The 14,211-nt window shown below is 35.6% G+C and overlaps 1 protein-coding gene across 3 annotated transcripts in view; it reads right to left on the reverse strand.

The window, feature by feature from the left end:
* MTA3 (metastasis associated 1 family member 3) overlaps positions 1-14,211 on the reverse strand; it is a 137,237-nt gene that overhangs the window by 80,890 nt on the left and 42,136 nt on the right. For all 3 annotated transcript variants that reach the window (XM_071577550.1, XM_071577557.1, XM_071577566.1), the window contains exon 7: positions 1,295-1,397. In XM_071577550.1, the coding sequence (XP_071433651.1) occupies positions 1,295-1,397 (103 nt within the window). The remainder of the gene's footprint in view (positions 1-1,294; positions 1,398-14,211) is intronic.

Raw genomic sequence — 14,211 nt, forward strand, 5'->3', positions numbered from 1 at the left:
GAACTCTTCAAAAACTCACATAATCTTCATGCAGATTTTTTTTTAAATGCCATAATAGTTAGCACATACATGTTGAGGTATTATACTACAGGTGAAGCAGTTCCGTTTCCTGGGTTCTGTTCTGTGGAGCATCTACCAGGCACCATGATCTTCTGAACAGATGCATGTTAACAACTAAACCTCTCTGGCTTCTTTGAAAATTCAACAAGGGTGGGCAAGTTTTAGCACTGTCTAGAAATGATACAGCACTACAAGTGGGAGAGTAAAAAAAAATGGCAGGTGGATCAGCATCTGAACTGTAAAATAGTAAATCAGCAAACCATTTTACCATACACATAAGCTGGAAAATAAAAAGCAACTTTTATGTTTCCTTTCTGAAATGCTTCGTTCAAATGGGAGAAAGAAAAAGAACAAAAACTAGAAACCATGTAAAAGGATTATTTGTCTAAGAAGATTTGAGACTACACTCCGCAACCAAGTTACAGAAAATACAGGAAATGGAGCGATTCAGGATAAAACCCCCTGTGTTAACTGTGGTTTACAGTTCTCTGCTATCATTAGAACACTACTTTGGTACTACATTTGTATGTATGAATTACAGGGGAGGCATAACCTGCAGTAGCTTATGAATGTAGAATTGTCCTTCAGTCAGAAGTCTATAGATTTTTTTGAAGTTTGGTTGTTGTTATTTTTAAGTAGAGAAATAATTATTAAAGGCATTTATTAAGTCAAAAAGCTTTGATGTTCTTCATATAAATCTGTGTAATCATGTTAATTTATAAAAATTGAACTGACCTGATTTTTTTCACTGATGAAATGCATCACTTCAAAACTTTCATTTCAACATTAATCCAAAATACTTGCATTGTGTATTATTCAGCTTATATGCATAGTTGGCAGGTTCTGATTCATTTAATTCATTAACATTTTCTTTCTTTCTACTCTCAACTTCTGTGTTACACCATGAAATTCCAAGTACTGTAATACAAGACTGAATTATTAGCACTGAAATCCTGTTTCATTTACTATGAGGACACAGACTGACATAACAAATTCTACTATAACCTGAAATACAGGGAGTGTAGCATTATTCCAAAACTCACTTTCTTTTTCTCTCTCCTGTATTGGTAGCTTCAATAAATAAAACAGAAAGTTATGGTCTGATTATCTCTTTTAGCTAACGCTGGGAAAGAGTAGGGCTCACAAAATGGCAAACAGGTTGAGTAACACGATACAGGGGAATAAATAGCAGGAAAAGGAAAAGGATTTTTTTATTAGAGGATTTTAATCTTACCGTGCTACAACTAAAAACTGGTCAATCTGACGGTCAGTAAGGGGGCTATCTGGATCCCATACTTTTACTTCCAGCTTTGCCTGTTCTCTGTCATCTAATTCTCCTGTCAAAAGGTAGATGGGACAAAACATTACTGACAATGTTTTTCTCTGTGTAATTCTTGTACTATGTTTAAGAGAGACATTGCACATTTTTAAACACAAACACACATGGAGTACTTAACAATCAGCAATTACCCATTTAAATTCCATAATGCAGCATCATCAAAATAAATATCTTCCCTTAACATCAGCATTTCATTTTAAGGAGACATTCTTAAGAGGCATAGTATCAATTGAACCTTAATAAAATATGATTATAAAATTGAAACCATAACTTAAGTAACCACTGGTTTCTTTAAATTGTTTTTCTACTGTATCAAAGTTACTGTTTCACTTAAGCCATACTAAAATTAATTTTACACTTAACCAGCTTTAGCAGTTAATTTCTATACAATTTGCATTCTATGCCCCCAAAATACAAACCATTAGGCAAAAATACTGTCTACTACATTTAAACATTTTTTCACCTCTTCAGCCACTATATTATCTGTATTTTTAACATAAATTACACTATTAAAATTGCTGGGTATATTGACTAGTTATATCCTCCTATAAAGTAATATATAAGGTTACACCACAAGAAAGTTACTGTACACTTCATCATCATTTCCTAATTCCATCTGTCTGAACAGAGCAATTCGTATACATGCACATGGCCAAAACAACAGCAGTGGTTTTTGAAATTTAATTTGCTCTTTATTCATTTTTACAAGAGCATGGCATTTGTACTGCTTGGAAGAACAGTGAAGTGTGAATTCAGTACAATAATTCACATTCATATGGAATCTTGCGTTGACTATTACACCAGTAACTTCTCCAGTAAAACAAGAAACATTTCAGAGGCTGATGGAGTAAGCCCCTCATATTCTACTAGTACAGAAGATTTACCTGTGGCATGTAGCCAATGCATTTGTGGCCACAACCGATGATGATAGTGAAGTTAATCAAAGTCTTTCCTTGTTCTTTTAGAACACGAACATGTTCTTCCTTCAGTAAACATGTGAAAACACTAATGTTTAGCTGGTTGCCAGTACTTGTCTATGACTTTTATGAGCTACTACTGTTGCCAGATCCAGCCACTTCACTCCCTTTGAAAATCTAGGCTGTGTAGGTACCTCTCTGAGCATACAGAAGATCACTTTAGTCTGTGCTTTCTCTTAAGACTTAATCAAAACAGCCAGCCTAAACAAGTACAGCATCATCAAGACATGAAATAACCTGTACACTTAAGAGTCAGAAGCAAACTGCAAACCAAGCACTGGCTCTTTTGAAATCACATCATGTACGGTGAGTTGCTCCAGCGCATTCATTCGGCAAGGAAATTAAAACGTGGTATATATTTATCCCTACCAAAAACACAAGTTAGAACTGCACCATGCCGTCTGGCTAATGTTTCAAGAACGAATTTCACAGTCACATTCTCAGAAAAACACAGGAAAACACTTTCTTTCAATACAGAGGCAATAAAGAACTGGCTGCCTAATGGGAATTCTGCTTCTGTTCAAGCTAATTTACATCCAGTACTGGATGTTAATTTCTGGCAATGTTGGATAGGATTTTAGGTCTATAAACTTATTATATACCTGCCAATACATTGATTTTTTCCATCTCTAACAGACACTTTGTGGGTGATGTTCTACATTTTATAAATAATCTCTGAGCACTCAATTTCAATCTGTCAACATATATTTTTTAATATATTTAATGTTATTTAACTGTTTCAGGACATGATATTTTGGAGATCATAACAATACTCAGGCAGAGTATACATCTCACAAAGAGAGAACTTATAAGTGCAGCATAAGTATTAAAAACGTGTCACTCTCCTGAATCAAGTTCGCAAAAAGACAAAAAAAAATTGCAATACTACTCCAGAGGTAATTAAACAATTGCTACTACAACATATTGTTGTAACTCTTGATAAAAGTGAATCTGAAATATTGTCAAGCAGTATTCTGTAATGGCAATAGGATAAATAAATACAATACGAGTAATAGAATATCTATACCAAAAGTATCTAAGCACATATAATAACTGCAATATTAAATATCACTGCAACAGTGGTAGACAGATGTTTCCATAAAGTAAGTGGTCTGTGCCAAACTACACTTTAAAAAACTGCTTCATTCAGATTTTCAACTTAAATGGTAGGATATTATCACTTAAAAAGTAACCTTAAACAGATCAGACCATAGAGGTAGTTGCACTGTGCTGTAGAAATCTTTGAAAAGTTCATTTTAGGAATAGGAATTTTGTTAACTTTTCTTGCATATGCTGAAAGAATCAGTATACGATGATCATGTAAGATAAACAGGTCTTCTTTCAAGGGGTCTTCTTTCAAAATAATAATTATACCCTCTCTGTCTTACTTGAACTATCTATACTTGGCTAATCCTGTCTGTAGGCATCCATATACTATGGGATTTCTAATGTAGCAGACCCCTTTCAAACTAAGATGCAATTTCTCTGTTAATCTTCCATAGTGTTGAATTTGACAATGAAGTACAAGACATTCAAACTGAACCACTGATAAAGTTGTCACAGCACTAATTTCTTATATTGCAAAACCCAGGTCACAAAGGGAATGGGGAAGATGAACTTTTACCATTTTCAGTGCACCTGAGAAGGTTCAGTTTTATAAGTGTCATCTTCACTCACAATGTACCAATTACAGCTTCTGAGAAGTGCAAGGCTATTTTTTGAATAGTGGGTTTGACATACCAGTGTATCCAACTTATTTTAAGTGCTCCTTATAATTTTATTGCAGCTAATCTAATTCTGATGGTTAATTTTACTGGAAAACATTAGCAGAGGTCAGAAATATGCCTGGTTTATGCCTCATCAATCATTCAGTGCCTTACTTCTCATTGTTCTCTTCTAAAAATTAAAAAAAAAAAGTTAGACTTTTTCTTTTTCAAAGAAAGTAAAAAATTTGCATTTCAGTTCCTCATTTTAAACAAATGAAAGCATGATAGCATGATATGCCCCTCCCCAAAAACAACTGTAAGAAGAAATTTACAAAAGTAAACCAAATGAAACTTTTAACCAAATGCTATTAAGACAAAATATAAGAAATTAAAGGTCTACTTAGTGTTTTATACTTCACTACCTGCAGACAAATATCCCAAAGGTATCCAGTACATTAGACTTACAGTGAATCTGTGTTCTTATAACCAACTAAAAGAAAATAACTTGCAATATAAACTATGAACAGTTTCTTTCAATTTAATAGACATATAACACTAGTGCAATATCATATCCTTTTAAGAAACTGAAATATGAATCTATAAAAGTAGGATTTTTTTTAAAAATTGCTTTGCAATGAAACAATACAAATTCCATTTCTAATAACAAAGAGTTGATGAGGTGTCTGACTGAGAAACAGCCAGGAAGAGAGCTTCTAAAGACACTTGTAAGATATAAAGTCTTATTTTTGTATTTTGCACTATTTGCACTATTTTCCAAAATACCTTTTTATTTTTCTTCTCAAAAACTAATCTAGCACTCAATTCAACACAAACATGCAAATTATATGCTTGCAGTGCTCAGCTTTCTGAGTGAATCCACTTTTCAAGATATGGAAAACAGAGATAGCAGCTGCTGGATTCTCAATTACACAGGACAGAAAATCTGTAGTTGGATTTTTGGTCATAGTAAGGCAGCAGATATACCCATGAACAGCAGTTGGACACCAGAATGATTGTGTGAACAACAGAGTTCCTCCTACTGTGCAAATTCATTCAGGGTTTAACACAATCTCCTGAAATCAGCCAGTTGTGATGCATGCATTAATTACTCAGACTCACTAGATATCTAAGCACAAACATGAAGGTGTTTGGAGCTTATATTCTTAACCCTTAGCACATATCTAAGAAGTCAACTCAGCATCTTCATTTTTGTTTGTCAGTTTTATTCCCGTGAAACATGAATATCTCTTAGCTAACGTTGCAAGGATGTGTTGGTTGTTATCCTCCCCTTGCCCAGTTCAGCATGTAACACAATGAAATTTCTTTTACTGAAATATAGGTTCAGATTTATTAGATAAACTAGCAGATTTTTGCCAGAACTCTTTGGCAGTATCCTAAATTGCAAGTAATCCTAAACACTTTTTTGAACACAGTTTGATGAACTGTTTCTGTGCCATCACTGTACAAATAAGCAACTAATCAGTGAAAATGAAGTTTGAATTCATGAAGTTTGAACTCATGTTTCTATTTAAACTGTCTGCAAACATTTTCTCGACCGTACAGAGGAGAAAAAATATAATCACACTGAATTTTCTTGTAGTATCTAGGTACAAAGTTCCAGACCTTAAGCCTGCCTGTCTAAATAAAAGTCTGAGCTTTTTCCTTGGATGAAAAGCCCCTTAGTTTCCCACTAAACCAGTGAGCATATTCATATACTTATTCGTGCATTAAACTCTTACTACTCATTTCACCAGTACTGACCACCAAAAATCATCTGGAAAAAAAATTCAAACACATACACTGAACTCTTCAAAAAATAAAATGGATGTATATATGCAAGTAACCTCTCTGAAAGCAACATGAGAAAGGTTATATAATTTTAAAAGTGTAGGCAAAAGGAAAATATTTGGTTTACCTTTCAATTTCAGAACAATCTCCCCTCTCCCTTAGCTTGCCTGACACATGTATATTCAGATTTCAATTAGTCATTCAGATAATGAGGGGAGTGTTTACACAAATCTCATGGTAAAACTCAATTTATGAAAATAACATGTGTATAAAGACTTGAAATGAAAAACAGGCTACTTACAGAGGATACAGAAATGAAAGATATCAGAAAGGCCTGAGGTGATACAGGCCTGTTTCTTGTCTACAGGCATCTAAACTCCTTCTGAGTATTTTCAAAGCCAATAAAACATGCATAGTCCAATCACCTCTTAACCTCTGGAGCTTGAATTTATAAAAAAATAAATCAGTCACATTCATCTCTTGAAAAATCCCATTTGAAATAGAACTGCCTTCAACAACCTTAGAGCTCTCTCAGCGTTCAGTTTTACGGTGCTTATAAATCAATCACTGGTGATCAAAAACCAAGACCCATAAAATGCTCAAAAGTGATTTAATTCACCATGCTCTGAATTCCTAGAAATAGAAAGAATTACATGTTCAGAATAAGCTGAACTATAACCATGCATTTACAGCCAACTTCTCCATAATGCTGCAGCAAGAATGGCTGGCTTACAGAAACACCCAGTGCTGGAAGGAAGGAACAAATGAGGCTGTCTCTTTCTCAGAACCCTGCAGAATGGTATGCAAAATGAACTTACAAAGAACAGAGAATATGGAGACAATGTCCTAGAGTCACAGTATTCCTCACATTTTAGTCCTTACATTAAATCACATTCAGGTAGACTTCCCACAGTCTCAGATATGAAACAATAAGTCAGCCCTTTCATTTTGTGAGGTTTTTTTATGGCAAAACTGAAGGCAACGACTTCAATATACTGCATGAAACTACAAAGTCACCTACCATTCAAAGTAAATATTCAACTAGTGAAAAGATATCTGAAATTCACCTTTATTTTGGAATCAGCTTCTTGTACTCTTTTGATATCTGTAAATAAACCTGAACAACCTGACTTTGCACCAAGATTCCCCACCCCCATTTCAGATGATGTTTTGGTTGATAGATATCGTGCAGTGGTCTAGCACCTCTTCCAATCTGAATATAGAAAGATTGCAACAGTGTTTCTGAAATTCCTGACATAACAACACATAAGGTAATACAGTTTTCAGGAAAGCATACTGAAAGTGATTCTGTGTGTAAATAATAACAGTACCATATTACATATGAATATTAATAATACTTTAAATATTTGGGTTTGAAAAAGGGTTCGCACAATGTAGAGACACTGCATTCTTAAAACAAACAAACAAGAAACAAACAAAAACCCAAAACAAACACACGAAACCCCACACAAAAAACATGACTAAATTAAAATTAAATATTTGGTCCTGCGGTTTTGGTTTGCTTTTTTTTAAAAAAAACCTTATTAGAAATATGCAAATTCCTTGTGACTTTAACATTCTAACGATAAATAGGACTTTTCATGCAAACAAAATTTAAACAAAACAATTTAGAGAAGAACTTTTTCTTTAGGATGAAATATATTTTGACTTATTCAAATGTAAAAAAACTCACATCTCATCTACATCTGCTATTTGTTTTTCATCTTCTACAGAATTAACTGAAAAGAAAAATCAGACTTGCAGTAAACCAGCAAAGAAACAAGAATTGGAACTCACAATAAGTCCATTTAGACAAAGTTACTGAGGTAGAAAATACAGCAAAGCCAGTTAAACCCTAAGACATTGCTGCTTGAAAGCTGATTTGAGTGCTCACAGGGATAGTAAGCACATACACACCATACAATAAAAAAACTGTATCCCTCGTAAGACCGACTATCTGACAGAACTCATTTAGTATTTGAACAATCTCAGCCAAGGCTCTACAGCTACTATTGAAAACAAAATCTTTCCAACACCAATCATACACAACCTTCCACACCAACATCACAGCACAGACCATTCATGCTGCAAACAGAAGGCAAAGGATAAGATGGCTACTTCAACCATTTCCTTCAAGCTGATGAAAAGTTGGAGGTTCATAACAAACAGATGACTGAGAACAGAAGCCTAAGCTAAGACAGCAGGACATCACGGCTCTTTTTTTTGAGGAACAAAACTCCAACTGACTTGTCTTCAAGTAAAAATTGAATTTGAGAAAGACAGACCTGTTTTTACAATTCGGTGTAAGGGTGAAAAACAGCTCCAAAACCAACCAACCAATAAAAAACAACTCACCCACACTCCTGCAATCCCCAAGCAGAACAACCTGCATAATGCAACTCAACTGTTGAATGGTTTCATAAAATCTAATTGATAAACTGCAGAATTTCCAACTTTTCTAATTTATCACTTGACTGTTAATATAGAAGTTGTGAATTACCTGAGAACTGAAACTCAGAGATTTCTGTTACCATATTATATAGGAATAGTCTAAATATAGCAAGTGTGTAAAGAACAGAAGAACCAACTTGATCCACATAATTGAGCACTTGATCAAAATTATACATGCACTTAATACCTCAACAAATCATACTGAGAGGCAACAAGTATTTTTAAATAACATTACTGAAAAGAATTCATGAAACACTATTGTTTACAATGCAATGCTTCAAGTACCTAGTTGAGCTTCTGTAGTATATTTGACTGTAGTCCTAAACTACAGATTTTTCTTGCAACTGCACAATGAGGCAGAAGCACTCTTTTCTGAAAACAGGTACAGAGGGGCCATTTACATGTGGGATTTTTTGTTTAATTTACAGTAAAACTGATAAAAGCCTATAAACATGCATTTAATTGCCCAGCACATAAATTGCTAACCCTACTCACTAAAATGAGATTGGCAAGACTGATGTAAAGAATATTCTTGTCCTATTAAAATCTGACATGAACGTTACTGTTTGTGATGAGTGAGCATCTGACAGTTATGCAAAATTTACACTACTGAGCTTAATAATGAAAAAAATCTGCAAATCTGACAAGTGACTGGATAACCTTCAAAAAATAGCTCCTTCTTTTAGAAGCTACTATAGAAATATTTCATGTTAACTCAAAAGTACAATCAACAAACACTTGAGAACAACTGTATTTGAGTACATATAAACACGTTTTATTATTTGTCAAGATTCATCTCATCGTTAACGTCTGATCTGTTTTAGATATCAGTTGTGCAAGGGGGACTCTGGCTTTTTATACAGATTGTTTAAGTATAGCTTTTAATTTTAATAACTAGAACAAAAGAAAAAAGGTTTTGAACAGAATATCTTCCCTACAGGCTGCTTCTCCCTCCATTTAAGAGATTTTAATTCCTCTTCTGTATGCCTTAGTGAGGTAGTAGCCCTCTTCCTTGCCTGCTCCACACTCTCTGAATATTGCTTTAAATGGCCATAGAGCACCTAACTGTATCAGATCGCTGCTTCATAAAGAATTCCCTAGAACACAGTGGTCTCCTTTTAAATTGAAATGCAAGAGATATGTAGCACTAGGCTGGGAACTAGACTGCAGCTGGAAGAGGACCATTAACATGAGAAAAATTGCATTCGGCAGTACACAGACATCCATAACAGCGGCTCTAAGATCATCCCCGCAGCTAATTAAAACAGGGACTCACAAACAATCTGCCATTGCTGGTTGGAGTATTCAATTAGGCCTAGCAGCCAGTTCTCTAGATAAACCTTTAAATCAAATCATTCCACATCATATTTGTCAATCTCTTGATGCTTCTTTCCTTCCATATACCTCTGCATGGAAACTAAAAATTCACTTCCAAATCAACACTAACAGCATCTCATTTCCCTCTCTGACATGTCTCTGTTTTGCCCAGTGATCTCTGACTCTACTTGACTTGCTCAGAACCCATAATCTTTACAGCAGGTATGAGGAGCAGAAACAGATGAAATGACAGAATCTGCTGTTATACACAAACAATTAACTTGCAGAAAACATTCTTACCAGGCACTTCCCACAGTTCAGATAAGCACATGCACACTGCTAGTTGTCGACAGCTGCCACTGTGATGCTGCCCAGGATAACACAGTTATGAAATCTTTGTGTGCCCAAAGACACCTTTCAAGCAACTGAACAACTTCAGACAAGTAGAGAAAGTTCAGAGTTAACTCCCTGTACAATCTACTACTTTCAAGCTGGTGGCTTTGTGCTGAATCTTAAAAATTATCCCATATTTTTACAAGAGAAACAAAACTTTTAAAGGTTAGTAGCTGCTCTGTTAAGTGACTCATGCCATGCATATGTTACACTTTTTCTTATATTGCAGTACTATAATCTAATTATACTGAAAACTTTCTGGTAGGTACTAATGCCATTAGCTTCACATTAGTGTTTGCACTTCCTAATCTTCACGTGTTCCTTTTATTTTTAGACTGAGATTTGCTAAAACTCAACATATTGTCTCTAGCCTTTATGGAAAAGTCATGTGAAACTGAGCATGCTAATGGCAATGACTGAACACACAGAAAAAAGTTATCTACTACCCAGCACCATCACTGGAGGGAAGGTTTCTCTTGCGGTTTCAGGTTTCTCTTGCAGCTTCTCTTAATGAAAGGACTGTAGGTAAGCACAGAAGAAGATGCATCCTGAGATCATCTTTGAAGCATGAGTATTTCGATTAAATGACTGTTAACTCACATGCTTATTTACTAGCAGGTAACCTTCCAGTCCTTCTCTACAGATGAAGACACACTTCCCCAGGATAAAAGGTGGAAGACCATGGCCTGAATCTCATCAATGGGTTGTTCAGCTGAAGCACAAGAGTAGGATCATTTGATGTCAGTAATCTCAGGAGGCATCTCATCCAAACTCTTCCTGAAAGCACATTAAGCTGCGAGATCAGCATTTACTTGAGTCTTGAAGACCTTTAAGGATAGAGGTGACACAACCTCCCCAGGTACTTGCTCCATCTGATGATCATACTCATGGGAAAAAAAATTATCCTCATGGCCATTCTACCTCTTACTGAAAGTTATGACTGCTTCATCTCATCCTCCCACCACACATCCCCATCAAGAAACTGTCTCCTCTGCAATATCCCTCTGGCCACTGGGGAGCTGGAGTTGGTCTCCTGCTGTGAAGTACCTCTTCAAGTTGCACAAGCTCAATTCCCTCAGCCCATCCTTGTGGGGCAAGTGCTCTAACTCTAACAAATGTGATGGCTCCACTGACCTTATTCTCGTTTATCAATAACTTTCCAAAATTGAGGGACCCAAATCTGGATGTAGTATTTAGATGGGATCTAAGGAGTACTCAGTAAAGGGGAAGGATCACTTGCCTTCATCTACTGGCCACACACCAGTGACTGCCTTCACTACCAGAGGACACTGCTGGCTTACATCCTCTTGCTGTCTGCCAGAACCCCAAGGCTTTTCCCACAGAGCTGCTCCTCTCAGCTCCTTCATACCCAAATTAATTTCATACATTTGTGAAATATATGAATAAAAGTAGTTTTGTACGCTATAATTTTCCCTTCAGCTAGAAAAAAATTAAGGGCATCTGATGCCATAGAGGAAGAAAACTGTCTTTGTGATTGAGACACATTACTAGCTGTGGGGTAAACTTTTTTTCTTGTCACTCTTCCTTCATGCTCGTATTCACTGCAACATTGTCCAAATTTCAAATGGCATTCAAAGAACTAAAGTCTTCTCAGGCCATGAATAGAATTAAAAGGTCTATAAACTATCTAAGGGTCCAAGACCTTGATAATGTGATCTGTTTAAAAAGGAAGCAAGAGAAATTCAAATTAACTGTTGGAAGAGAACTAAAATTAATCTTCCACAATTGTGATGACTAGATAAAACTGGAGATGTCCATACGCTCCATGAAAGATTTACTTTAAAATAAAGCATCTGTTGGAGAGGTTACAGAACAATTATACAATATGAAGAGCAACAAGTTACTTGAGATTAGACAAGCATCCTCTCAAAATTTATACAGGATCTTAGGGATACAACAGCTACTAATAGTTTGTATTATAGCTAGGGTGTTAAGGAGGGAATGTGGCCTGAATTAAAAATGTGAGCAACTAAGCACAACAAGGCTCACATCTGTACTAGCCAAATTAGTAGACATTGCAACAAAGACACACTGGGGATAGATCAGCAGGCCTTCTAAAAAGAAAAAATCACACCTCACATAATTATTGAAGTTCTGCAAGAAGATCACAGCAGTACATAAGCTCAAGGTGACTGCCTGGTAGCTCTCTAACTGTTTTCTTAAATTTTTTTTAAAGCCTAAGAGACCACAAGAGACAAGATCTTCAGCATGGATAGACAGAAGACAGTCTGATTCACCATGGTTGTTCCTACACTGGGAGACTAAGTTTTTTTTAAAAGGATGATTTCAACACTTAATGATGTTGCATTGTCTCACACAGGACTATTCTACCAAATCCTGGTATAAAAACAGTTTATTCATTATTGCGTCACAAAGCAAGTGTGACATCAGAAAATTTATTCTCACAAATTACACTTATTCTCTAATTTTATTTAAAATTAACAGGAACTAGTTACTAAAAATTGTATTTGTTTCTTAAAAATACAAGGTAGTACCTTTTTGTTTGGGGTATTTTTAGTCAGGGAATTACTGCAAATATTTTCACTAGACTTCCATATCATGACCAGAACACAGTGGCAATATAGTTTTTTGTTAGATTTATTTAGAAAATATCCTTTGCTTCAGAAGTTTTAATAGAGCTTTGACAGAAAAACAATTATTGACCTTTTCTGCCTTTGCTGCAGCCTCTCCACGTGATTCACAATCCCATGAATAAATGAAAGCATCACTTAAGAAGTTACTGGTTTGGCCAGTGAATTAACTGCAGACAATTGGCTTCCCTATCTGCAACACCACTTTGACTGTATTTGTTTAGCTAAGCTGCCATGCATTTTACTTTGTGTAAATGCATTTACATCATGTGACAACTACAATTAGGCCTAGATCGCAGGGATGAGGCAGAAAGACCAGGGCAGGCATATGAGAAACAACTACTCATTAGATGAAATCCTGTAGAGCAAAAAAAAAAATTCCCATTCTTAAGCATTATCCTGCTTGCTAAACGATATCCCTAATGCTATGTCAGCACTTTTCTCTCTGTCGTTCTCTGCTTTTTAGCCAGCTATGTAAGACAACCTGTCACTGCATCAGTAGTTCCACTGCTGAGCTACACTGGTTGAAACGCCAGAATTTAAAACCATTTGGACTTTAAAGTTGTGAGACTAGGAAGAATCAATATTACATAAAAGTCTACCAAGTATCTAAACTGATTTGCCATGGCACAATTTTCCCGTGCACAAAACAGGACTAAATACAAGCTGTTAAAGGTGACAATTTGATCATATTCAGAACAAATTAGAAAAGCATGCCTTGTAACCAAGTAACAATGATAATAATGACTTGCCCAAAGCAAAACTGTATAGGTTTTCTTGCTTGCTTGCTTGGGGTTTTTATGTTTGTTTGTCACACATTTGATCAAATATAGTAGGTGGATGCATCAGACAGCAGCTTTTGGCAATGGCATGCAGAGAACCAGGCACCTTGCTCCTGTACTGCAGAGGTGTTCAAAACAAGATACTACTTGTCCAGATTCATGGTTTTTGTTCTCAGAGATAAACCTTTTTATTCTTGCTTAGCACATAGGAGGAGACTGTTACCCCACACTGGAAACAGATTTGAAAATAAACCCCTGCTACATCCACAGAGTAAGCCACTGGAGAAAGTGTTGTTAAAACAAAGAAAGGGCCTTCTTCATTATCCTATTAGTCAAAATTTGAGTCAATCCTGTAGAACACAGTCTCCTGCTCTCCAGTGTATTAAAGGAAACTGAAAAGACTCTCAAAATCTCCAAACTGGAGTCCAGACAAACTGAAACACTTGGCACTGGGGGGAAGGAAGAGTTTCACACAAGTGTAATATCATTCAAATCTGACAACTTTTACTCCCAAGTTTTAATCCCATGAATATTGATAACAAAAGTGGCAAGAGCCTGTTGAAAGAAATCTGGACTGATCTTTCTCCAATTACAGTCTTCATTAAATGTGTGATCTAGGCAACTTAGCTAAACCATTACAAACAAAAATAGATATACAAGGCTTATGCATTTTCAACCAAATTTAAACTTGGTTTATACTTGTTTACTATAATTGTGTAAAGGATTTATGATTCAATGTATCTTAAAGTGGGAAAACAGTTGAATCTGGAATACTTCATTACACAT

The sequence above is a fragment of the Pithys albifrons genome, chromosome 2 (genome assembly GCF_047495875.1).
Source record: "Pithys albifrons albifrons isolate INPA30051 chromosome 2, PitAlb_v1, whole genome shotgun sequence".
NCBI classification, from domain to species: Eukaryota; Metazoa; Chordata; class Aves; order Passeriformes; family Thamnophilidae; genus Pithys; species Pithys albifrons.